At 42.6% G+C, this 26628-nt stretch overlaps 1 protein-coding gene across 1 annotated transcript in view; it reads left to right on the top strand.

Annotated features, from left to right (window-relative positions):
• Positions 1-2068: 2068 nt before the first annotated feature.
• The window catches only part of SLC9A4 (solute carrier family 9 member A4), an 87887-nt gene continuing 63327 nt past the window's right edge, over positions 2069-26628 (top strand). The window contains exons 1-2 of the mRNA XM_007532153.3: positions 2069-2772; positions 15084-15547. Coding sequence (XP_007532215.2) covers positions 2421-2772; positions 15084-15547 — 816 coding nt within the window. The 5' untranslated portion in view covers positions 2069-2420. The remainder of the gene's footprint in view (positions 2773-15083; positions 15548-26628) is intronic.

Raw genomic sequence — 26628 nt, 5'->3', positions numbered from 1 at the left:
TGGACAGGACAGAGAGAAATGGAGAGAGGAGGAGAAGACAGAGAAGGGGAGAGAAAGACAGACACCTGCAGACATGCTTCACCGTCTGTGAAGCGACTCCCCCTGCAGGTGGGGAGCCAGGGGGCTTGAACCGGGATCCTTACGCTGGTCCTTGCGCTTTGTGCCACCTGCGCTTAACCCGCTGCCCTACCGTTGGACTCCCGTCGTCTTGGATTTTATAAAGTACTTTGTAAAGTTAATGGAGAGCTGGAATTCTCTCTGAATTACAACCCATGGAGTCCAGGGCTGCTCTACACTAGCTCTCCCACCCCCACTCCCTCATTCTTTGTTTATAAATACCACAGGACACACTTGGGATGCATTGGATCGACCTTCTCGTGGTGCATCCCGTGAGTATCCATTCATTGGGGAAACTGACGATCCTTCCTAGCCGACTGAATCCACATGGATCCCAGTCACTTTCAAAGCCAGCAACAAGCAGCTCCTGACAGCTTTCAACCTGACCTGTTGACTGGCTACGGAAGAAGGGCAAACGCTAGAAGAAGAACAGGACACACTTTCAAAGTACAATCATACTTGGTGCCAGAATCCTGCACAGTTGTCTATGACAGTTCTTTTTTTTTTTTTTTTTCTCAGAAGTTTCTGGTTCTGTGTGTTAACCATACGTTCATTTTTTCCTTTTTTTTTTTTTTAAATTTTTTATTTAAGAAAGGATTAGTGAACAAAAGCATAAGGTAGGAGGAGTACAACTCCACACAATTCCCAACACCCAATCCCCATAACCCACCCCCTCCCATGGTAGCTTTCCCATTCTCTATCCCTCTGGGAGCATGGACCCAGGGTCGTTGAGGGTTGCAGAAGGTAGAAGGTCTGGCTTCTGTAATTGCTTCCCCGCTGAACATGGGCGTTGACTGGTCGGTCCATACCCCCAGTCTGCCTCTCTCTTTCCCTAGTAGGGTGTGACTCTGGGGAAGCTGAGCTCCAGGACACATTGGTGGGGTCTTCAATCCAGGGAAGCCTAGCCAGCATCCTGGTGGCATCTGGAACCTGGTGATTGAAAAGAGAGTTAACATATGAAGCCAAACAATTTGTTGAGCAATCATGGATCCCAAGCTTGGAATAGTGGAGAGGAAGTGTTAGGGAGGTACTCACTGCAAACTCTAGTGTAGTCCTGCTTTCAGGTATATATTTTGCAGTAGTTTATGGATACGTGTGCACATAAGCTCTCTCTCACAGAAACTGGTGTATATCTAGGTTATGGGACTTTGTTAGAAAGTGAACTACCTGAGATGAAATTAGAGTGTACTATTAAAGGAAAGGTCTCACCCGAGTAATGAAGCTGAAGGGTTGTCATTCCACACGTGGAGTCTCTGGATACATTCTGAGGTGAAGCATGTTGAGGTAGCAATCGTTGCTTTGGTTAGGTTGTGATCGGCAGATGCAATGTTATTTGGTTTGGATTGGGAGATGCATACGGGAAAGTGGGCCCTATCCAAGGGTTCCAGGACTGGGGGAAGTAGGGGCTCTATAGTGAAGATGTGAGGTTCCTGCTGTCTTAGGGTTCAAAAAGACAATCAATAGTTAATATTATCATCACATTATTTGTTAATTGGGTTAACTTTGAAAAGTCCCTTTGTTATGGTTTGCTGGACAGTACCCAGTATCTTGTATATAGCTGTGCTATTGGAAGCTTCTAATCTACTTGGTCTAGGCTTTTGAGAGAGTCCGCATATCAAATACATAGCCTATATATTAAAAAGATTCAGTTTGTCTTTTGAGAAACTTTGAGACATACAATTGATTTCCCCCTCTCATATTAATTAGCTACTGATTTATATGTCTACATTTTAAAAAAATGTATGTTCACCTTAATCATGTGTCCTTGAACCTGCTAAGGTGTGGTGTTGCAACTGTCCACTAGGTGTCAGCATTGTAACCTACTGCAAACCCCACCTTTCACTGTAAAAGTCAAATAATTAAGTAAAGCCCAAAGCTACCTGCAGCCTTAACCATTCAAAACAAGTGGAAGGGGGGGGGGAGGGAGGAGGAACAGGTGCAAACAGGTAACTCCTGCTTGTTCTCTGGTAGACAGACAAGTCCTTTCCTAAACTCACTCTCTGGAATGAGCACCAACGGATTTCAATCTTTTATTCACAAGACAGAAACAGTGTACAGGGAAAGGAGGAAACAGCCGTGAATGAAGACACACATATATATTTGCCCTTCAGGAACAGCTCTTCAAATCATGATCTGGTGAAGATTTCACATGTAACTCCTTGAATTGTAACCAGTCTGTGGAATGCCTGCAGTTGAGTCAGAAGCTGAGCTTGTTGAATCCTTTCAAGGCATTTTTTTTTTCAAACGTCTACACTGCTTTATGAGGCACACCTGACTCCTTCTTGAAATGACCCACAAACTGTATGTACATCACCTTTGACCCGGGTGGATGCCGCTGCTCTCCAGCAACCCTCCTCACCTCTAGTGTGTGGCACACTGTGCCACACCAGGGAAGAGACATGGATTGTGACAGGTCTTTGCATTTCAGAGCTTGGACTTGGTTGCTCTTGTTAGTGGCCCTTAACGATTCTGAAGCATCTTCTGATCTGAACAAATCCACAAATTCCACTGCCCAGCCTGACCCTAATGTTCGGTTTGCGGCTGCCAGCACAGAGCCCGATGAGAAGATAGCTGTTTTTGCACTGGATTATGACTATGTGCAGATTCCTTATGAAGTCACCCTCTGGATACTTCTAGCATCCCTGGCAAAAATAGGTAAGTCCCCCATGGTTGTGGGAGTTGTTATCCACAAGAGATAATGTGTGTGAAAATGCTTTGCAGATGGGGAGATCCATGTCTTGTAACTGCTGCTATCAGGCAGAAAGAATTCTGCTCGGCAAAAATCCCGTGTTTTTTTTTTTTTTTTTTTCAAAGCCATTTCATTCTGATCCCAGGTTGGTTTGATTTTTTTTTTCTTTCTCATTTCTGAGTGGCATCCATGTGATTTTATTTGACATGAGGATTTGGCTCAAGCTCTGTGCTTAAAAACAAACAAAAAGGTGGATTAAAATATATAGACTCTTGAATGATGGGGACTTCAGGAGCCATACCACCTTTTATAAAACATTCTCCCTAGATTCTTGGCTACTTAACCATGAACTTGATCAATGGCTCTCATTGTTTATTCTTGAAAAGTGGCACATGCTTCATGCATACTGACAGAAGGAAGAGAGCAAGACACTTCTTATATGGCTCAGTGATGGAACATGGGGGCAAAGGAGTAGATAGCTATCAGTAAAATTTTGACTTACATCTAAGCTAACTGGAGTTGGAGGGATGACTCTGATTTCCTTTGTGAAATAAAGAGGATTCAATTTGATGGGTTAGATTTTAGTTAAGAGTTCTTTGTGCCCAAGGCCAAAGTGATAGTTTACACTCTGTGGCTGTTAATCCCTGACTCCACTGTCCCTTGTCTTCTTAAAACCAGCATAGCCCCAAGTAAAGAACTGATAAAATTATCTTGGATACTAAGAAAAACCACTTCTCTACCTCAATTATGAGCGCTGTTATTTTTGCAGCTAGGTCTCCTGACTGACATAGAATCTGTGAAACATTTTAATGCTCATTTATGTACTTCGTCTGGAAAGAATGTGAGAAATGGGCTTAGGCATAGGATTTTTGAGTTAACTTCATGGTATCAGGACTATTGTCTCTTAATTTAACTTCCTCCACTAGGTTGTTGTGGGCATTGATATATTCATTATTGCTTCCCCATGACTTCTGTTTATTTTCAACTACCAAGAAGTGAGAATTAAGTCGAAAATGTCAGCTTGAAGAACATGCATGTTATTTGTCAAGAAATTAAATTCTTTAAAAAAATATTTTATTTCCCTTTTGTTGCCTTTGTTTTTATTTTTTATTGTTGTTGTAGTTGTTATCATTGTTGTTATTGATGTCATCATGTTGTTAGATAGGACAGGGAGAAATGGAGAGAGGAAGGGATGACAGAGGGGGAGAGAAAGACACCTGCAGACCTGCTTCACCGCCTGTGAAGAGACTCCCCTGCAGATGTGAAGCTGGAGGCGCTAACCAGGATCCATAAGCAGGTCCTTGGCACTTTGCGCCACGTGTACTTAACCCGCTGTGCTACCGCCTGACTCCCAAGAAATTAAATTCTATGAAGGGCTTTACATTTTCTATGAAATGGCACATGCAAAGGTCTAATAGGATATTTTCAACAGAGAGGTCGAGATCTGACACCTCCTGTGCAACTCTGTGGACACAGAGAATATTCCAGCTGATTTTCTGAGTGACTTGAGTTTCCTCTGTAAACAGTTGCTAGAAACTCTGTCCCAAATTCTCTTTCCTACTCCACAGTATGGACTAAATTGGTCAGGAAATCGGAAACTAGATCTGCCCTTGAGTCACTTTGTCTTAAGTCTCAGTTTGCCCATCTGTGAGATTTCTAAGATCTCTTTTTGGTCCAAGCAAGAGTTTCTTGTGTAAACATGGCTTACACTCTATGCCATCAAGCAACTGAATAAAGAATTTGATCTTGATTTCATATTAACTTAAAACAGAAGTTGTTCTCTATATTGTCTATATTTACATTCACAGGTGTCTAGAAGTTTACAGTGCTGCCTAAGTGTACCTTTCTAGAACTGCTGGTTTTAATCTTTTTCATTTTTTTAAAAAAAATTATCTTTATTTATTGGATAGAGACAGGCAGAAATTGAGAGGGAGGATGAGATAGAGAGGGAGAGAGACAGAGAGACACCTACAGGTCTGCTTCACCACTCATGTGGCTTTCTCTCTATATCTGGGGACTGAGCGTCTCGAACCTGGGTCCTTGTGCACTATAACACATATGCGCTTAGCCAGGTGCACCACCACCTGGCTCCTAATCATCTTGATTTCCATGTCAGTATAATATAATATGCTTTAGAAGAAAGGAAATAACTTAAGTTGGTAATTTGTTATACCTAATTAGATATAATTTCATTATTGTTGGTCTTTAATAACAATCATATTATTATTATATTACAAATGGAAAGATTTGTCTATAAATATATAATGTATGCTAAATACTAGACTTGTAGCTTTAAAATTTCTTATTTGTGTTTATATTTATATATTTGTGGGTTACAAGATTGTAAGATTACAGCATATAGTTCCACACCACACCTACCACCAAAGTTCTGTGTCCCACCTCTTCAAAGATAACCATAATAGTACTCACAATGGGCTTAAAGTCTTATATATGGTGAATCTGAAGCAAAAAAAAAATCAGTAGTTCTGTTTTGTCATGTGCTCGACCCAAATTCAAGTCCTGACCCCACTGCATTGAAGGAAGCGTCCATGTTGCGACACCCCCCTCTCCCCTTCTCTCTGCCTCTTTGTTGCTATCTAAAAAAAAATAATAATAAGGGGCCAGGCAGTGGTATATCTGGTTAAGTGCTCACACTACAGTGCTTAAGGACCCAGGTTTAAGCCCCTGGTCCCGACCTTCAAGGGGAAAGCTTTATGAGTTGTGAAGCAGGGCTGCAGGTGTCTCTCTGTCTCTTTCCCTCTGTATCTCCCCTCTGCTCTCAATTTTTCTTTGTCTCTAATAATAAGTAAATAAAAATTAAAAAAAATAATAGTGAAGACAGGGGGCTGGGCAGTAGTGCAGTGGATTAAGTGCACATAGCACAAAGCTTAAAGACCAGCATAAGGATCCTGTTTCGAGTCCCCGGCTCCCCACCTGCAGGAGTCTATCTTTTTCTCCCCATCTCTGTCTTCCCCTTCTCTCTCAAGTTCTTTCTGTCCTATCCAAAAAAAGAAAAAGAAAAAGAAAGAAATAATAGTGAAGAGATAAAACATATTGCCCATGGAATTTGTGGGAATGAACACAACAGCACTGACCTCATGGGAGCTATATGCTAGCTCTGCCCAGTTGTCACTCTGGGAGAGGATGAAGGCACCATGGGGTGCTGGTGTGTCTCCTAGACACCTCTGTAGGGGAGATGAGAGGCTATGCCTATGTGTTAAAGACTATACTGCAAGCCATTAACCCCCCAATCAAAAAAAAATACACTACAACTCTTCCCCAACCTTTCTTCTCCCCTGCCAACATAATTGAAACCTAATTGACAAAAAGATGTGATATATATATATATATGTATATATATATAATCTTTAAATATATATTTAAATATAAGACAGGAAGAGAGAGAGAGAAGGAACCAGACTCACTCTTGTGCTGCCAGAGATTTACTTGGGACCTGATGTTTGAAGAGTCCAATGCCTTTTCCACTGATCCATCTCCTGGACCACAGATGTGTAATACATATATAGGACAGTAGAAATTGAGAGTGGTGGGGGAAATAGATAGGGAGAGAGACAGACACTTGCAGACCTGCTTCAACACTCATTAAGCGTCCCTCTTGCAGGTGGGGAGTGGAGGGGCTTGAGCTGGGGTTCTTGCACTTATCCTTACCCATAGTCCTATGTGCACTTAACCTATTACTCCACCACCTGGCTTCTGATGTGTGATATTTTGAGTATACAATACCCCTAATCCTTTTTAGCAATTATTATTATTATTATTTTATCAGAGTCTTCTCAGCTCTGGTTTATGGTGGTGTGGGGGATTGAACCTCTGACATCAGAGCCTCAAGCCTCAAGTTTCTTTGCATAACCATTATGCTATCTATGCCCCACCTCCAATCCTTTTTTATGCATGTCATAAAACAGAGGTGTTACACAGCAAAAATAATAGTTACCTCAGACTCTATAGTTTGTCTTTTTTATTTATATAATTTTTATTTATAAAATAGAGATACTGACAAGACCACAGAAAAGAGGGATACATTTCCCACCACCAGAACTCCATATCCCATCCCCTCTCTTGATAGCTTTCCTATTCTTTATCCCTCATATTTTTTTTAATTAAAAAAAATATGAGACAGAGAAAAACTGAGAGGGGGGAATAAATAGAGAGGGAGAGAGACAGAGAGACACCTATAGCCCTGCTTTACTGCTTGTGAAACTTTCACCCTGCAGGTGGGGACCAAGGGCTTGAACCTGGGTCCTTGAGCACTCGGTCCCCTTAGTTTGCCTTTTGTTTTAGCTTCATTTCTTGGAAGATTATAAAGGAAGATTTCTGGAATTCTTGGGTAGAATGGAACTGCATGACTGTCTTTGGCTAGTAAGCAGTATGTCAAAATTTGTGACTATTCATGTTTCAGTCACTAGAACTATAAAATCTCAACTTGACTGGCCTTATTGCCCATCATGAATGGGGAGAGAGTTGTAAACTGTGAAATATATAGTGTTTCCATTAACAATGTCCTACTTATAGGCATAAAGCCCTTTCCTGTTACTAGTGAGTAGGTGCAACTTAGCTTAACATAGGTAGAATTGGAGCCATTTCAAAATACTCAATTCCTAGAAGCAGAACCAAACTGGAAAGACTTGTGGCCTGAGGAAATCATGCAGGGGCCTCTTGTACTTCCTTTGCACACCGAGAAGTTAAATGTGCTTAAAATAAGCACACTGGAGAAGGAGGAAGAATAGGGAGAGGGAGAAAATTGTCATTCAGTAATGGCAGAAATAGGATTTCTGAGGGAGCTCTTAATCTGGTCTTGAAGTCAATAGGCTAGGAATGTGGTTTGGCATTGTGTCTCTTGGTACTAATCATGTCAAGTTGTAGTAACCTACCTGCTATTCTGCAACCCATAATTCCCCTGGGTCCGTACTCCCAGAGGGATAGAGAATGGGAAAGCTATCGGGGAGGGGATGGGATATGGAGATCGGGTGGTGGGAATTGTGTAGAGTTGTACCCCTCCTATCCTATGGTTTTGTTAATGTCTCCTTTCTTAAATAAATAAATAAATAAATAAATAAAGAAAGAAAGAAAGAAAGAAAGAAAGAAAGAAAGAAAGAAAGAAAGAAGAAAACAGAGACATTCAGAGCTATGGGCTAGGAAACCCACATGTTCTTTGGAAGGAAGAATGCCCAAATTCCCAGGGAGATTTTTAATGGTTCCCATGGCCCTCCATTACTTGGCTCATTATCTTTTAACCCTTCTTCCAATATTCTCCAAGTTCAAATTTTGTTCCAACCAGGTGGGTGTTGTCTGTAAATGTCCAAAAATGAGCTGGTTTGGCCAGCCTTACCTTTTTTTGTTTGTTGGTTCATTTGTTTTCTCTTGAGGTTTTTCTTCACTAAACTGTTTTCTATTCTCTTGCCCAATAATGTAAATCATACTAATTCTCCAACAGCCCTTTCAATTTCTACCTCCCATTCAAAACACTCTCCTGTGAATGTTCACTCATTCACTTAGTCACAAAAAATTCTCCCAGCAAATCAATCAGCAGCTGTGGCCTAAGCCACTTGCTAAATTTTTGGGGGGAGAGGTAAAGATACATACCTTTCTCCCAAGTTTAGTGGTTGGTAGGGGACATAAGTCATGCACTCCCGAAATAGCTGAAGGACATTGTTGTTAGGCACACATAAAATGCTACAGTAAGACATTATTTCCTCGAAAAAATATGGGCAAAAGTGTAAGCTCAGAGAGTGAATAGAGTCTAAATAAGTTGAGGAAAAATATAAACCTTACTGCTATTCCTCAGTAGCAATAGATAGAGACAAGAAAGGGGTTCTGTTGTGTAATAGAGCCTGAGTTTGATTGCAGTGTGAGAACATACGAAGATAAAGACCAAAAAGACAGTGTAGGGAATAGGGACATAGACCTAGAGAAAGCCCAATTGTACCCTGACCTCTTAACATATATTTTGGTATAATCAACACACATTTTGTTCTTTACTTACACGTTATAATCTTATTAGTTACTCACGTCTTATTTCTAACGTTTCATCAAAAGTTGGAATTGTAGGAATCTTGCTTGGTCCTCTATCTTAAACTACTTGTCAAAAAATTGGCCTTTGGGAGTTGGGTGGTAGCACAGCGGGTTAAGCGCATTGTTGTATGCTTTACATTGGGTTGTTCTAGCTCTCCCCCACCAAGAAAATTGGATCAGTCCTGCTAATTTCGCGGGCCCGCTTGGCCCCGCCCCAAGGAACCCCAAGAGGGTTCCAGAGTTCCAGAGTTCCAGAGTTAGAGAGTTGGAGAGTTGCAGAGTTAGAGAGTGCTTGGCGCCGTCGCGGGGGAAAGAGGCAGCAGAGTTCTGTTTGGTGATTAGTTTGGTTTAGTTTATGAATCGTTGTTCTTGAATAAAGAAATACAGCTTCCCTGCCCAGCCGTATGTCTCTGGTCGTCTCTGTTACCCGCCTGTGAAGCTAGCCCGGTCAGCTAGAGCCACCGAATTTTAACAACAAATGGTGTCCACGTGGACCTGACCTGCGAATCTCTCAGATAAGTGAAGACAATTTGGCTACCTATGTACTATGGCCTTCTCTTCTGCTTGTGAAGAGATCTCCAAAGGCCTCTGCTCTTTCTTCACGAGACTGTTTTGCTGTTTCTGGAACATTTATCTCTTGACCACTCTGTGGTTTCCACTCGCTTGGGCGAACTCAAAACAGCCAGAGGATTTGGGAAGAGCCAGTGGGCAAGAGGCGAGGCGCGGAGCTGCCTTTTCCACCTGGTGGAACAGCCAGCCAGCCGGCTGCACCCAGACAACCCCGCGCACCGCGCCCGCAGCCCCGCAGCCCCGCAGCCCTGCAGCCCGCAGGAGGCCGACGCCAGCACACAGGAGCCCGACGCCAACATGCTGGAGCCCGATGCCACCACACAGGAGCCCGATCCCAACATGCTGGAGCCCGATGCCAACACGCTGGAGCCCGATGCCAACACACAAGAGCCCGAGGCCAACACACAAGAGCCCGAGGCCAGCCCACAAGAGCCGGCTCTCCACCGCCTGGCTCGCTGCTCAGCCACTGCGAGCAGGGCAGCAGATATGACAGGGCCATGGGGCAGGGCTGCGGCGGCCTATCATGGCCGCCACCCCTGGGCACCTAGGCCCACGCCTTCTACAAGGCTGGCCCGCCCACCCTCGTGCTATGAATTCTGGAACGATCCCGGACCTCCCGGACCCCCGGCTCCTTGCCAAAACTGGACACGCTGGCCGAGATCCCCAGCTGCCAGTCCAGTCTGAAGGCAGACAAGCTGGAATACACAGAGATCGCAACCTGCAATTCCTTGAAGTGGAGCTGCGCAGGAAGCCATCTCCAGATGGTGACCCCCCCCCAACAACTAAGACAATACAGATTTAAATTCGTGTTTAAAATGACATGTCTTCGTAACAAAGGTTTCTCTCCTTGTGCATTAATGACCATGTTTGTGTGTGTGTTTAAAGTTTGGTAAACAGTAACTTTAAGGCTAAATTCTTACTAGTGAAAGTTAAATGAAAAAGGTTTTCAACATAATTCTCATAAAGATAAAATTAACTTACATTTAAAGTCTGAGGTAAAATTAGTTAACAATCAATATATTTTAACTAAGTTGGTCTAAACAAAAGGTTAAATAGACTTGTTGATATGTAAAACTCTCCATTACCTTCTCTATTAGAAATGGTAGATCGCACAATGGCTATGCTAATTATTCTCATGCCTGAGGTTTCCTTTCCTGCACACACCTAGGGTGTGTCTCCATCTTGAATGGGTGTAACAAAAGGTTAAAAAGACGTTGTTGATATGTACAAATTCCTTCTCTATTAGAAACGTTAGATTGTGCTATGGTTATGCTAATAAGTTTTGTTTCATAGTAAGTATTGCAGCCAGCTGCCTTTGGGACTCTAGGCCATTCCCCACCCCCATGCAAATGCCTGTCAAGACAAGTACACCCCCCAGAGGCAAGAAATGTTTTTTTTTAAGCTGATAAAGTTTTGCCCACAGAGGCAAAATATGGCCCCCTCAGGCCTTCCCTTGGCAGCACACTGGTTCTTGTTACTTGCTTATATGTTTCTCCATGTTTGTGCCAGTTTCTTTTTTTAAAAAATGCCTGTACGATATAGGTTTCTGTTCACCCCACACCCTTGATACTGTAGTCATTTAGTTAAAAAGAAAAAGGGGAATTGTTGTATGCTTTACATTGTGTTGTTCTAGCTCTCCCCCGCCAAGAAAATTGGATCAGTCCTGCTAATTTCGTGGGCCCGCTTGGCCCCACCCCAAGGAACCCCGAGAGGGTTCCAGAGTTCCAGAGTTGGAGAGTTGCAGAGTTAGAGAGTGCTTGGCGCCGTCGTGGGGGAAAAAGGCAACAGAGTTCTGTTTGGTGATTAGTTTGGTTTAGTTTATGAATCGTTGTTCCTGAATAAAGAAATACAGCTTCCCTGCCCAGCCGTACGTCTCTGGTCGTCTCTGTTACCCGCCCGTGAAGCTAGCCCGGCCAGCTAGAGCCTCCCAATTTTAACAACAGTGCATGTGGCGCAAAGCACAAGGACAGGAGTAAGGATCCTGGTTCGAGCCCCTGGCTCCCCACCTGCAGGGGAGTCATTTTACAGGTGGTGAAGCAGGTCTTCAGGTGTCTGTCTTTCTCTCCCCCTCCCTGTCTTCCTCTCCTCTTTCCATTTCTCTCTGTCCTATCTGACAGTGACAACAATAATAACTACAACAATAAAACAAGGGCAACAGAAGGGAATAAATAAATATTTTAAAAAATTGACCTTGGTTTACAGATGCCTAACAAATCTTCTCATTCTTTTATTTTTTATTGCCAAAGGTAAGTACAACTCCCAAAGATAACCACAATAGTTCTCACAGATTTATAGGTTTATATCCGGTGAAGGAAAAAAAAAAGTAGTAGTAGCCGGGTCAGCACTTAAATTATGTGCTGCTTTGCCTTGGGCTCCAGCCAGCTTCAAGTCTTGCCCCTACTGCATTGAAGGAAGCTTTCATGCTGTGATCTCTCTCTCTCTCTCCCTAAATTAATAAATAATAATAGGGGGGCAGGTGGTGGTACATCTAGTTAAATACACACATTATAGTGTGCAAGGACTGTTGGATTGTTCCTGCTGCTCAGTGACAGCACTACAGATCCATTTCTCCCAGTGGCCATTTTTTCCTTTTTTTTTTTTTTCTTCTATTTTTATTTGATAGAACAGAGTAATTGATAAGGGAGAGAGAAATATAGACACCTGCAGACCTGCTTCACTGCTCACAGAGTTTACCACCTACTGGTGGTGATGGGGAGGGTGGGGCTTGAACCTGGGTCCTTGTGAATGATAACGTGTGCACTTAACTGGTGTGCCACTGCCTAGTCCCTTCAGATATACTCATTCCTAAATCCATGAGTGTCTGGGTGAGGTAGTAGAATGGTGGTATTCCAAGTTTCATCCTCAGCATCATATGTGCCAGAGTGAAGCTCTGGTCTTCTCTTTCTCACTTAATCAATAAATGCATTTTTTTTAAAGTAAAAAAAGGGATGAGGTTGATGAGATATCGCTCAGTGTCAGAGCACCAAACCTGCCTGCCTGATGTCCCGGATGCTTCAGGTTGATCCCCTGAGGCACTGTCTGCCAGAGACGAGCAGTTCTCTAGTCTTTCTTATGAATCCTTAAAAATTTTAAAAAACTAGAATGTAAACCCAGGAGATGCTTTGTGTGCCTTCAATCCAAGGTGGGAAATGAGATGGATAGAGGCACATGATGTGGGAAAAATCATCTGGTAGCAGGATGAGGGATGGGCTGGAGGGTTGAGGGTGAGAACCGGACATCACGACGGTGATGCAGCAATTCCACTGAGGAGTGGGAAGGCATTATAAAAAAGGTAATAGCCGGGAGTTGGGTGGTAGCACAGTGGGTTAAGCACCCGTGGCGCAAAGCGCAAGAACTGGCGTAAGGATTCCAGTTCTAGCCCCGGCTCCCCACCTGCAGGGGAGTCATTTCACAGGTGGTGAAGCAGGTCTGCAGATGTCTGTCTTTCTCTCCCCCTCTCTGTCTTCCCCTCCTCTCTGCATTTTTCTCTGTCCTGTCCAACAATGTGACATCAATAACAATAACAACAATGAAAAACAACAAGGGCAACAAAAGAAAAAGTAAATATAAAAAATTTAAAAAGAAAAATAAAAAAAGGTAATAGCTGCAGAAACTGAAATAAGATAATGAACACTAGGGGCAGTGAAGGAGAGTTGTGGGAGGAGGGGTCTGATTGAACAAAAAGGCAAAGGTCATGGAAAGTGGGGTCAGGAGAAGTTGACATGTTTCCATTTGATGTGACTGACCAGACATAATGCCATGAGTTTTAACTATGAAAAACAAAACTGAGAATGCACATTTAAAAAATTTGTTTGGTGGAGAGGGATGTGAAGTAAACTTGGAGTAAGTCCAAGTTGAGGGGACTGAGATAGACTCCATATAAATTTTACTTTTTTTTTTTTTTTTTTTTTTGCTTCCAGGGTTATTGCTGAAGCTTGGTGCCTGCAGTATGGTTCCACTATTCCTGGAGGACATTTTCCCCATTTTTATTGCCCTTGTTGTCATTGTTGTTGTTGTATAGGACAGAGAGAAATGGAGAGAGGAGGGCAAGAAATGGAGAGAGAAAGATAGACACCTACAGAACTGCTTCATTGCTTGTGAAGCGACCCCCTTTGCAGGTGGGGAGCTGGGGGCTCGAACTGGGACCCCTATGCTTTTTGCCATGTGTACTTAACTTATTGCACTACTGCCTTTCCTCCTGAGTTTTACTTTTATATATTTGTTTTTGCAACCAGGGTCATATGCTGCTCAGTACCTGAAGGACAAATCTACTGCTTCAGGAGCCTATCTCCTCCCTCTCTCTCTCTTTCCCTCCCTTCCTCCCATCCTCTTCCTTCCTTCATTTGTTACTTTTTCTTTTCTTTTACTTACTTATTTTTATTAGTGATTTAATATTGATTTACAAAATTAAAAGATAACAGGGGTACAACTCCACATGTTCCTATCACCAGGGCTCTGAATCCCTAATCCCTCTATTATAAGCTACAGCAGTTCTCCTAAGGGTGCAGATAGGGGTTGGCTATTATTTCTACAACTACTTGTCTATATTTGTATATGTTTGCCAGTTTTTATTTTATTTAATTATTTTAAAAATTTTAAATTAAAAAATTGTTTTTTATTTCCTCCAGGGTTATCGCTGGGGCTCACTGTCTGCAACATGAATCCACTGCTCCTGGAGGCTATTTTTCCTCCTTTTATTGCCCTTGTTGTTTATCATTGCTCTTATCATTATTGTTGTTAGTAGTACTGTTGTTATTGTTGTTGGATAGGACAGTAAGAAATGGAGAGAGGAGGGCAAGAGAAAGATAGATACCTGCAGACCTGCTTCACCACCTGTGAAGTGACCCCCCCCCCCTGCAGGTGGGGAGCCAGGGGCTCGAACCAGGATCTTTACAGTGGTCCTTGGGCTTCAGGTCATGTGCGCTTAACCCGCTGTGCCACCACCTGGCACTCTATGTTTGCCAGTTTTTAAAAGTCTCATCTTTTCTTCCTTTCCAGTTCACACATACACCTATTACTACATTCAAATGTCCCTCCCCTTTTCCTCTTCTTTCTCTGGGTCCTGATGGAGTTGGAGTTCAGAACCCTCTGGACATCTTTCCTCTTATCATTTCTCTCCCACTGGGAATATGGACCAAAATTCTTTTTGGGGTACAGAAGGTGGAAGGTCTGGCTTCTGTAATAGCTTTTGTGCTAGACATGGGTATTGGTAGGTGGATCCACAGCCTCAGCCTGTTTCTGTCTTTCCCTAGTGGGGGTAGGGTTCTGGAAAGGTGAGGTTCCTGGACAGATTGGTGTATTTGTCTGTCCAGGGAAGTCAGGATGGAATCATGATAGCTTCTGTAACTTGGTGGCTGAAAGACAGCAAGATATAAGCAGGACAAAATTATTAATGAACTGGAACCCCAAAATAGGAATAGAGCACATGAGAATAGGGATGTTGGGATGGAAGGAAGCTAGGAAATCCATTTTAGGCATGTTCCTAGAGGCCCACGGCTACTGTACTTTTTGCTTGAGTTTGATAGCTAACATGGAGTTGGATAAATATATTGTCTGAGAAGATGGTGCCAGAGTAGAGAAAAGGGCTAGAAAGTTGAGTTAAGGCTGAGAGTAGCTCCCACTCTTGGAAAAAGCCAGAACAATTTTCTAACTTCGGTTCTCTGCTCTCTCCCAGGCTTCCATCTGTACCACAGACTACCTGGGTTCATGCCTGAGAGTTGCCTCCTCATTATCGTTGGGGCTCTGGTGGGTGCCATCATCTTTGGTACCGACCATAAATCACCTCCGGTCATGGATTCCAGCATCTACTTCCTGTACCTCCTGCCACCCATTGTTCTGGAGGGTGGCTACTTTATGCCCACCCGGCCCTTCTTCGAGAACATTGGCTCCATCCTGTGGTGGGCGGGCCTGGGGGCCCTGATCAACGCCTTTGGCATTGGCCTCTCCCTCTACCTCATCTGCCAGATCAAAGCCTTTGGCCTTGGTGATGTCAACCTTCTTCAGAACCTGCTGTTTGGCAGCCTGATCTCTGCCGTAGACCCTGTGGCCGTGCTGGCTGTGTTTGAGGAGGCGCGGGTGAATGAGCCGCTCTACATGATGATCTTTGGGGAGGCCCTGCTCAATGATGGAATCAGTGTGGTGAGTGCTCAGTGGGGACTGAGGGACAGGGTAAGGACAGTCCTATTCCAAGGCTAGTGACTGAGCCTGGCTGGGCTGGTTGTAGCAGGCCAGAGACAGACTTTGGCCAAGTCAGAGTGGCCTATGGTCTAATGACTCCTTCAGATGGGCCTGGTGTGCATAGCTCCTTACTTAGGCTACTTGCCTTTCATACACCAATAGCTTCTTTTAAAATTTTTTTTATGTTTATTTATTCCCTTTTGTTGTCCTTGTTGTTTTATTGTTGTAGTTATTATTGATGTCGTCATTGTTGGATAGGACAGAGAGAAATGGAGAGAGGAGGGGTAGACAGAGAGGGGGAGAGAAAGATAGACACCTGAAGACCCGCTTCACCGCCTGTGAAGCGACTTCCCTGCAGGTGGGGAGCCGGGGGCTCGAACCGGGATCCTTAGCAGGTCTTTGCGCTTTGTGCCATGTGCACTTAACCTACTGCGCTATTGCCCGAGTCCTGGACCAATAGCTTCTTTAAAGAGAAGTAAAGTGAGGGGCTGGGTGGTAGCACACCTGGTTGAGTGCACATATTATAATGCATGAGGAGCCGAGTTTGAGCCCCCTTCCCTACCTGCAGAAGGAAAGCTTTGTGAGTGGTGAAGCAATGTTGCAGGTATCTCTCTTTCTCTCTCCTTCACTATCTCTCCCTTTCCTCTCAATTTCTGGCTGTCTCTATCCAATAAATAAAGATAATAATAAAAAGAGAGGTAGAGTGAGCAGGCCAGGGAGCTCACCCAGGTCTGAGCCCAGCCCTCACTACACTGGAGGAAGCTTCAGCATTTTGTTGTCTCTCCCCCTGCCCCTGTACTATCTATGTGAGAAAGTTGGCCCAGAGTGTTGAAGCCTAGTGTTGACAAAAAAAATAAATTAAAGAAAGTAGAGATGAAATATAGTATACAGAGAATTCTTTTGTCTGAATCAGTTCTTGACTTAGTAAGCAGAAGCTGTTGCCAAAGACTCTTCTGGATTTTCATATAGACCAAGTAGTGGTTTATGTCTTTCTTTCTCTTTCCTTCCTTCCTTCCTTCCTTCCTTCCTTCCTTCCTTCCTTCCTTCCTTTCTTTCTTTCTTTCTTTCTTTCTTTCTTTCTTTCTTTCTCTTCTTTCTCTCCAGGGTTACCACTGGGGCTCAGTGCCTAGGAGTCTCCACTGGTCCTAGCAGCCATTCTTTTCTTTCCTCTAGATAGATGATGAAAGGTAGAGATAGATAGAGAGAAAAGACAGAGAGAGAAGGAAAGGCATTACACTCCCATGTGGTGGCTTAGAGCTCAAACCCAGGTACTCATGCGTGCACTTTATGAGGTCAATCATCTGCCAGCCTCATGACTGATGTTTTTATCTTTTCTCACTCACTGAACCTCACCTGTGCTCTCTCTCTCTCTCCATATATATATAATGTTTATATCTCGTAATACATAAAATGATGGAATTAAATGAAAGGTGGGGGTGGGGAAAGATGGCTGAGGATTGGTACAATGTGCTAATTTATAATTCAATCTCAAATGTATGAGTCATAAGGAAAATACAAAAGGGGCATTTTTACATAAGAGTCCTTCTGGAGAGAAGAACCTACAGTTTAGATCAACACAGTCTGAAGATCAGGAGAATATCTTTGGCTGGGTGTGCCAGACTCTGTCAGACTAACCAGTCCCGTCAGATGTTGCTCTATGAAGCTTTTATATACACCTTAAAAGACTTTTCTCATTTAAAAATCTATGCCAACACACACGCACACGCACACGCACACGCACACGCACACACACACACACACACACACACACACACACTAGAATTCACTTTCATTGTAAAAGAATCAATCAAGGGCTGGCAAAATAGTTCCCCTGGATAGTACGTTGCTTTATCAGCTGTGCAACCTGGGTTCGAACTGGCCCCTATCATATTGGAGGAAGCCTTAGTGCTGTGGTGTCTTTCCCTTACTCCCCCCTCTCTCTTTTTCTTTTATGTTTTCTTAAAAACATTAAAATTTTTTGAATCTTTATTTATTTATTGGGTAGAGACAGCCAGAAATCAAGAGGGAAAGGGGGGGATAGTGAGGGAGAGACAGAGAGATACCTACAGCCCTGCTTCATCACTCACAAAGCAGGTGGGGACTAGGGGTTGAACCTGGGTCCTTGCACATTGCAACATGTTCATTCAACCAGATGCACCACTGCCCAGCCCTTCTCTTATGTTTGTTTATTTGTTTATTTATTTATTTAAGAAAGGAGACATTAACAAAACCGTAGGATAGGAGGGGTACAACTCCACACAATTCCCACCACCCGGTCTCCATATCCCACCCCCTCCCCTGACAGCTTTCCCATTCTCTATCCCTCTGGGGGCATAGACCCAGGGTCATTGTGTGTTGCAGAAGGTAGAAGGTCTGACTTCTGTAATTGCTTCCCTGCTGAACATGGGCGTTGAGTGGTCGATCCATACTCCCAGTCTGCCTCTCTCTTTCCCTAGTAGGGTGCAGCTCTTTTAAGTTTTTATTAGTGGTTTAATAATGATTAACAATTTCTTTTTTTTTCACTTTTTTTTTTATACTGTCATTTCTTTAACTCAGACCTGACCAAAATTTAGTTGCTCTCACTGGGACATTTGTTAAACAATACTTTCAGGATGCAAGTGTTCTTTGGGGGGTGACTAGCATATCTGAAAGAGTACTGCTCTCCCCACAAGTGGGCAAAGCTGCTGGAGCACTGCTTTGGCATGGGGTCAGGCTCTCATTCCCGCGTCACTCTGGTCACCAGCAGTGCAGTGTGCGCTGTGGCTCTTCTGTGTGTGGATGTGAAACCAGAGAAGCTCCAGGGCAGATTTTGACCGCACTTTGAAAGCAACTGGTATTTCCTGCTTCCTGTTGTATTTTGAGCCCAGGGCTTGAACTCACCCTCTCATTAAGGAGAGATCCTTCTAAGGGGTGGCAGTCATTGTCAGGCCAAGTTGGAAACATCTGAAAAGTGGCCTGTGATTTGTGGGCTCTTTGTGACAACTCCATAAGTCTTGATCCACTTCGGGAACTGACTACTTCCTACAGAGAAGAATGTACCACAGAGCTGTGCTGCAGAGCTTTCTCTCTCTCCCTTTTTTCTCTGTCTTTCACTTTCTATCAATAAAAATGCCTACCAGGAATGGTGGAGTTGTGCAGGTACTGAGGCCTAGCGATAACCCTGGTGGCAAATAAATAAACAAATAAAATAAGTGAACCTGGTTCTCCAGGTCCCTGTCTCTCTCACTCCTTCCTATTGTGGCATGTTTGGGGTTCAGACCCATTAGCAGAACATAACCATCATGATAGGCAGAGGGAACAGGAACAAAACCTAAATAGTTCTAAACTGAAATTCTCTGCAGTCAAATCTTATGTCCAAAAATCATAGCAGGCATAAAGGTGAATGGAGTGCTTTCTGGGGTCTCTGTATCTATCCTGGGTCCTGTGCAAGCTTTACCTTTACCGTCACACGATTAAGTACTTTGGTTGTACTATATTCACATTTTTCAGCTGAGAAAATTATGGGGGAGGAGTTTAAAATAGAGGAGCACAGGCACACAGCCTGAGCATGCCAAATCAGACACAGGTGCACAGGTCTGTCTTGTTGCAGTCTCTCTCTTTTATTCTTTTTTAATTTTTTTATTTATAAAAAGGAAACATTGACTAAACCATAGGATAAGAGGGGTACAAATCCACACAATTCCTACCACCAGAACTCTGTATCCTATCCCCTCACTGATAGCTTTCCTATTCTTTAACCCTCTGGGAGTAATTGCTTTCCCACTGAACATGGGTGTTGACAGGTCGATCCATACTCCTAGCCTGCGTTTTTCTTGCCCTAGTGGGGAAGGGCTCTGGGGAAGCAGAGCTCCAGGACACATTGGTGGGGTTGTCTGTCCAGGGAAGTCTGGTTGGCATCCTGCTAGCATCTGGAACTTGGTGGTTGAAAGAGAGTTTACATTCAAAGACAAACAAATTGTTAACTAATCATGAACCTAAAGGCTGAGGTAGTGCAGATGAAGAGTTGGGGTTCATTTTGTAGATATCTAGTAGGTATATTTTAGTTGTATTCCAAAGGTCCTGTGGTTGTACTAGTGTTTTTTCTCTCTTTTATTCTTACAAAGAGGATGCAAGTGAGAGAGAAAGGCAGAGAGAGAGAGGGAGAGAGAGAAGGAGAGGGAGAGGGAGAGGAAGAAGGCAAGGGAGAAGGAAGAGGAGAGAGGAGAGAGAGAGACAGAAAGAGAGAGAAAAGAGATCACTATACCAAAACTTCCTTCAGTACCACAGGGACTGGATTTGAACCTGGGTCTCTTATGTGGCAAAGCAGTACACCAACCAAGTGTGCTTTGACCAGACCCTCTCCTTTCATTCTTCCCTTCTGAATTTTTAAATTTTTAGCTCTCAGCATTAGGACAGAAGAGATCCTATGGGCTACTGATGTGGAGGCTAAACTCAAGGCCAGTGAGTAGTGAAGACAGAGTCTTTTTCCCAGACAGAATTGGCCACCTTGGCAGAGTCCCAATCATGGCTCTGAGAAAGATTCCAATAATCTATGTGCCTTGTTTTTATAAAATTAGAATGATGGTGTGCTACTTAGCTCATAGCATTGTGGGAAAATTATAGTAAACTTTTGGTACAGTGACTGCCCAGCATGTAGGTAATAATTAGCATTCGCTCACTGCTATCTTTATATCACACCAATGACTTTTGATTTGCTCTGAGTAGGAAGCCATATTTGATTGTCACATTGTTCTTTTTTTATTAAAACATTTTTAGTGATTTAATAATTACTAACAAGATTTTAAGATAAGAGGGCTACAATTCGACACAATTCCCACCACCAGAGTTTCATGTTCCACCCCCTTCACTGAGAACTTTCCTATTTTTTATGCCTCTGGGAGTATGGACCAAAATCCTTTATGGGGTGCAGAAGGTGGAAGGTCTGGATTCTTTAATTACTTCTGCACTGGATATGGACTCTGGTAGGTGGATCCATACCCCCAAACTATTTTTATCTTTCTTTAGTGGAGGTAGGACTCTGTAGAGATGAGGTTCCAGGATACATTGGTGAGGATATCCCCTTCTCTTCTCTTCCCTCCTCTTCCCTCCTCTTCCCTCCTCTTCCCTCCTCTTCCCTCCTCTTCCCTCCTCTTCCCTCCTCTTCCCTTCTCTTCTCTTCTCTTCTCTTCTCTTCTCTTCTCTTCTCTTCTCTTCTCTTCTCTTCTCTTCTCTTCCCTTCCCTTCCCTTCCCTTCCCTTCCCTTCCTTTCCCTTCCCCTCCCCTCCTCCTCCCCTTCTTCTTCTACTTCTTCTTCAACTTCTTCTTCTTCTTCTTCTTCTTCTTCTTCTTCTTCTTCTTCTTCTTCGTCTCCTCCTCCTCCTCCTCCTTCTTCTTCTTCTTTTTCTTCTTCTCTCTCTCCCCCCCTTCCATCAGGGTTATTACTGTGCTTGCATGACAATACCATACTGTTCCCTATGACTATTTTTTTTTGTTTTGTTTTTTTCCTGCGGATTTTTTTTAATTTATGAAAGGATTAATTAACAAAACCATAAGGTAGGAGGGGTACAACTCCACACAATTCACACCACCCAATCTCCATAACCCACCCCCTCCCCTGATAGCTTTCCCATTCTCTATCCCTCTGGGAGCATGGACCCAGGGTCATTGAGGGTTGCAGAAGGTAGAAGGTCTGGCTTCTGTAATTGCTTCCCCGCTGAACATGGGCATTGACTGGTTGGTCCATACTCCCAGTCTTCCTCTCTCTTTCCCTAGTAGGGTGGCAATTCTAGGTGTTTTCAGTTTCCAGATAAATGATTGTAGTGTTTGTTCTATTCTCTCAAAGAAGCTTGGTGGAACTTTGATGGGTACTGCATTAAATTTGTATATGGCTCTGGGGATAATATTCATTTTGATGATATTTATTCTTCCAATCCATGAGCATGGGATATCTTTCCATTTCTTGGTATCAGTTTCTATTTCCTTGAGTAGCGACTCATAGTTTTCAGCATACAAATCTTTCACTTCTTTGGTCAACTTTATTCCTAGGTATTTGATTGATTTTGCTGAAACAGTCAATGGGAGTGCTTTCTGGATGTCTTCTTCTTCAGATTTAGTGTTTGCATAAAGAAATGCCACTGATTTTTGTACATTGATTTTGTAGCCTGATACCTTGCTATATTGCCTAATAACTTCCAGTAATTTTCTGCTGGATTCTTTAGGTCTCTCTATGTATAGTATCATATCATCTGCAAATAGTGAGAGCTTGACTTCCTCCCTTCCAATCTGTATTCCTTTGATTTCTTTATCTTGCCTGATTGCTATGGCAAGAACTTCCATATGTTGAAGAGTAACGGTGACAGTGGACAGCCCTGTCTAGTCCCTGATATGAGGGGGAATGCTTTCAACTTCTGTCCATTGAGTATGATGTTGGCTGTCGGTTTGCTATATATAGACTCCACTATCTTGAGGAATTTCCCATCTATTCCCATTTTTTGTAGAGTTTTGAGCATGAATGGGTGTTGGATTTTGTCAAAGGCTTTCTCTGCATCGATTGAGATAATCATGTGGTTTTTGGCTTTGCTTTTATTGATGTGGTGAATGACATTGATTGACTTACGGATGTTGAACCAACCTTGCATTCCTGGGATGAATCCTGGGATGAACAATCTTTTTGATATGTTGCTGTATCCGGTTGGCCAAGATCTTGTTTAATATTTTGGCATCTATGTTCATCAGAGACATTGGTCTGTACTTTTCCTTTTTTGTTCTGTCCCTATCAGCTTTTGGTATCAGGGTGATTTTGGCTTCATAGAAGGTGGAAGGGAGTATTCCTGTTTCTTCAATCTTATGGAAAAGCTTGAGAAGTATGAGTACTAATTGTTTCCTGAAAGTTTTGTAGAATTCGTTTGTGAAGCCATCTGGTCCCGGACTTTTGTTGTTGGGGAGATTCTTAATAACGGTTTCAATTTCTTTGTCTGTGATTGGTGCATTTAGATTTTGTAGTTCTTCTTGGTTCAGTTTTGGAAGGGCATATGTTTCTAGGAATTGTTCCATTTCTTCCAGATTCTCTGGCTTGGTGGCATATAGTTCTTTATAGAAGTTTTGCAGGATTCTCTGGATTTCTGTGGTGTCAGTTGTGATATCTCCTCCATCATTTACAATTCTATTAATTTAAGTCTTCTCTCTTTTTTGTTTGGTGAGTCTGGCTAGGGGTTTGTCAATTTTGTTTAATCTTTCAAAGAACCAACATTTGGCTTCATTGATCTTTTGTATGGTTCTTTTATTTTCGATGTTGTTTATTTCTGCTCTAACTTTAGTGATTTCTGTCCTTCTGGTTGCTTTAGGGTTCCTTTGTTCCTATTCCTCCAAGTCCTTGAGGGGTGCAGTAAGGTCATTCATTTGAGCTTCTTCTTGGTGTTTAATATGTGATTGTATGGCTATAAGTTTCCCTCTCATTACTGCTTTAGCTGTGTCCCAAGTATTTTGATAGGTTGTGTCTTCATTTTCATTAGTTTCCAGGAACATTTGAATTTCCTGCTTGAGTGAGTCTCTGACCCAGTGGTTCTTAAGGAGCATGTTGTTTAGTTTCCAAATTCTGTGTCTTTTAATAATTTTCTGTTTTTTGTTAAATGTTAGTTTTACTCCACTGTGGTCTGAGAAGATACTTGGGATGATTTCAGTGCTCTTGAATTTATTTATGCTGTCTTTGTGGCCTAACATGTGGTCCATCCTTGAGTATGTGTTATGTGGATTTGAAAAGAAGGTGTATTCCAGTTTTTTGGGGTGGAGGAGTCTGAAAATGTCCAAGAGGTCTAGTCTGTCAATCTCTTCATTCAATTCTCTTGTATCTTTATTGGTTCTCTGCTTTGTTGATCTGTCTAAGTGTGAGAGTGGGGTATTGAAGTCTCCCACTATTATTGTAATTCTATTGATGTATTTTTGAAATTCTTTCAGTAGATGCTTAATGTATTTAGATGGTTCCTCATTGGGTGCATAGATGTTAATAATTGTTAAGTCTTCTTGGCTGATTGATCCTCTAATCACTATGTAATGTCCTAGCCTATCTTTTATTACTTTATTTAATTTAAAATCTATGGTGTCTGAGATGAGAATGGCTGTTCCTGCCCTTTTTTTGTGGTCCGTTAGCCTGTATGATAGTTTTCCATCCTTTCACTTTAAGTCTGTGTTTATCTTGTTGTGACAGATGGGATTCTTGCAAGCAGCATATGGTTGGGTTATGTTTTCTGATCCATCCCCCCACCCTGTGCCTTTTGATGGGTGAGTTTAAGCCATTGACATTTATTGATATTAATGATTTAATGTATTGTAGTGCCATTGTTCAAAAAAAATTGTTTGCTCTGATTTTGCAAACATATAATATTGCAAGTATTATAGTGATGTTCTTATTTATAAGAGGTCTTTTAGAACCTCTTTCAGGGCCGGCTTGGTGATGGTTGCCTCCTTTAACTGTTGTTTATCTAAGAGGGTTTTGATCCCTCCATCTAGTTTGAATGAAAGTCTAACAGGATATATTATCCTTGGTTGAAACCCTTTTTCATTCAGGGCTCCATAGATATCTTGCCACTCCCTTCTGGCTTTTAGAGTTTGAGTGGAGAAGTCTGCAGATAATCTTATGGGTTTTCCCTTGTATGTGACTTTTTGTTTCTCTCTTGCAGCCTTTAGGATCCTTTCTTTATCCTTAGTACTTCTCATTGTGACTATGATGTGTCTTGGTGTCTTCAGGTCTGGGTTGATTCTGTTTGGTACTCTCTGGGCCTCTTGAATCTTGATGTCCTTTCTGTTATTCAGGTCTGGGAAGTTTTCTTCTATTATTTCCTCTAGAATGTTTGCTTCCCCTTCCTCTCTTTCTTCCTCTGGCAGGCCAATTATACGAATGTTACTTCTTTTGAGATCATCCCATATGTCTCTGTTGTTGTTTTCAGTGTCTCTCAATCTCTTTTTAAGCTCTTTCACCTCTTTCTTTGTTTTCTCTAACTCATCCTCTGTCTGACTAATTCTGTTTTCTGCTTCTGTTGGTCTGCTTTCCCTTGCCTCAGCTTCTTTCTTCATTACAGCTATTTCAGCTTTCAGTTCTCTAATTGCCTCAAGATAGTCAGTATTTTCCTTGGGGGTCTCAACTGTTGTTTCCCTAATACTGCCATTCCTTTCCTCCAATGTTGTTTTCATTTCTGTGATTAATAAGTTTATTATTGCTTGCATACTTTTCTTATCTATGGTTACTTCTGGCTGATTTGTAGTTTCTTCTGGGCTCTTGTCTTCATTCATTGGAGTAGCAGTTTTATTTGTTTTTGATCTACCCATTTTTTTGATTTATGTGTTTCCTTTTTTTTTATGCTCTGTTGTTCCTCAGTTGTTGTGTCTTGAGTACAAGTAACACTGCACTAAATACCTTTATGACAATTGTACTCACCAACCTCAGGAATTACAGTAGCAACTGAAGCAAGTATTGAAGTAGTTTAATTGTTACCAGTTAGCCAAACAATTTCTCCAATCCGTGAAAAAATAGTAACCAAATCCCCGTGAAGAAAGAGAAAAGAAGGAAAGGATAGCAAGAATAGACAGTTATGCAAATCTACTATCCACTGTATATTTCTAGTGGTAACAAGAGGGTAAAGGGAACTAGAGCAGAGATACACACAGAGAGTCCACTCTGAGTCAGATTTCTTCCCCAAAATAATTCACAAATTCAGAACGGCAAAGAAGAAGGAAGAAGTGTATGACAAGATTAAAAAAAAATAGAGAGACAGAGATAAGAGAGAGAAAAGGTAAAAGATAAGAAAAAGAGCTGTAATTAAAGAGCAGTGAAAGGAAATTCCCAAATGTGTATCAGTGAATTCAAAAAAGCACACTGTGGTGTGGGGGTTGGGGGCTGTAGGATTTTTTTTGACTTTGGAAGCTGTAGTATTAAGGAAGAAGGGATGACAAGAATGAGAAAAAGAAAAAAAAGAAAGAGAGAGAGAGAAAAAAGAAAAAGATAAGAAAAAGAACAGTCATAAAAGGGCAGTGAAAGGAAAGGGTTTTTTTGTATTTATGTTTAATTATTTAATTAGCTATGTGGGGTGAGGTGGGGGGATTGGCTACTTAGAAAGAGAAAAAAGGCCAGAGGTTTCAGAAGGGTATAGACTTAGAATTAATGATACTCCCTGATGGGGCAGGAATTTGGTAAAGAAAAGGAGCTCCCCTCCCCTGCTAGGAGCTGGTCCCCAGGGACTGGTTATGGGGGCGGCCGGGAAGGAGGTATGCTTAAAAATTAAAAGGAAGAGAAAAAAAATTTTTTTTTTTACCCTTTTTTCCCTACTCTAATTCTTAACCTAAGTTTAGTTATAGTAACCTCCTTGGTGTCACCGCTAAGACCCCTTATTGGCTGGCCTGCTAAAGGCAGAAAATCCTACAGTTTCCAGGAGATGTGGTCAGAGCTCAGCCACTAGCAGCTTCTCAGTCCGCCATCTTCCGGGAAACCCCCCCTCCCCGAAGCTTTTTTAAAGGATTTCTCAAAGATGAAAACTAGCTCCAAGTCCTTTTGACCCAATGAGAGCTGTACTGAAGGTTGTCCTCGGATCCGCCCTCAGGGTTGTGGTGGTCCCCGGAGACTCCCAAGAGAAAGCCCCCGAGCTACAGTGCTCCCTTCCAGTCCTCTGCCGGCCGCCCAGCAGCGCTCTGCAACCGGCGGAGGAGCCGCCTTCCCGGGCTGAGGACAGTGCCCGGTGCACCCGCCTTGCCCACTGCCGCCTGGGAAGTCTGGAGCAGCCCGCCCGCTAGTCCGCACCACCTCTACTCTAATTCTTAACCCAAATTAAGTTATAGTCACCTCCTTGGTGTCACCGCTAGGACCCCTTATTGACTGGCTTACTAAAGGCAGAAAATCCTACCGTTTCCAGAAGATGTGATCAGAGCTCAAGCCACTAGCAGCTTCTCAGTCCGCCATCTTCCCTCCTGGGCCCCTATGACTATTTTTTTCACTTTCTGATAGAGACAGAAAGAAAGACAAGAGAGGAGTGAGGGAGAGGTAAAGAGACAGACACCTATATACTGCTTCATCAGTC

This window comes from Erinaceus europaeus, chromosome 3 (assembly GCF_950295315.1).
Source record: "Erinaceus europaeus chromosome 3, mEriEur2.1, whole genome shotgun sequence".
In the NCBI taxonomy this organism is placed as follows: domain Eukaryota; kingdom Metazoa; phylum Chordata; class Mammalia; order Eulipotyphla; family Erinaceidae; genus Erinaceus; species Erinaceus europaeus.
The sequence above is the reverse complement of the archived record's forward strand: the minus strand, read 5'-3'. Positions and strand labels throughout refer to the sequence as shown.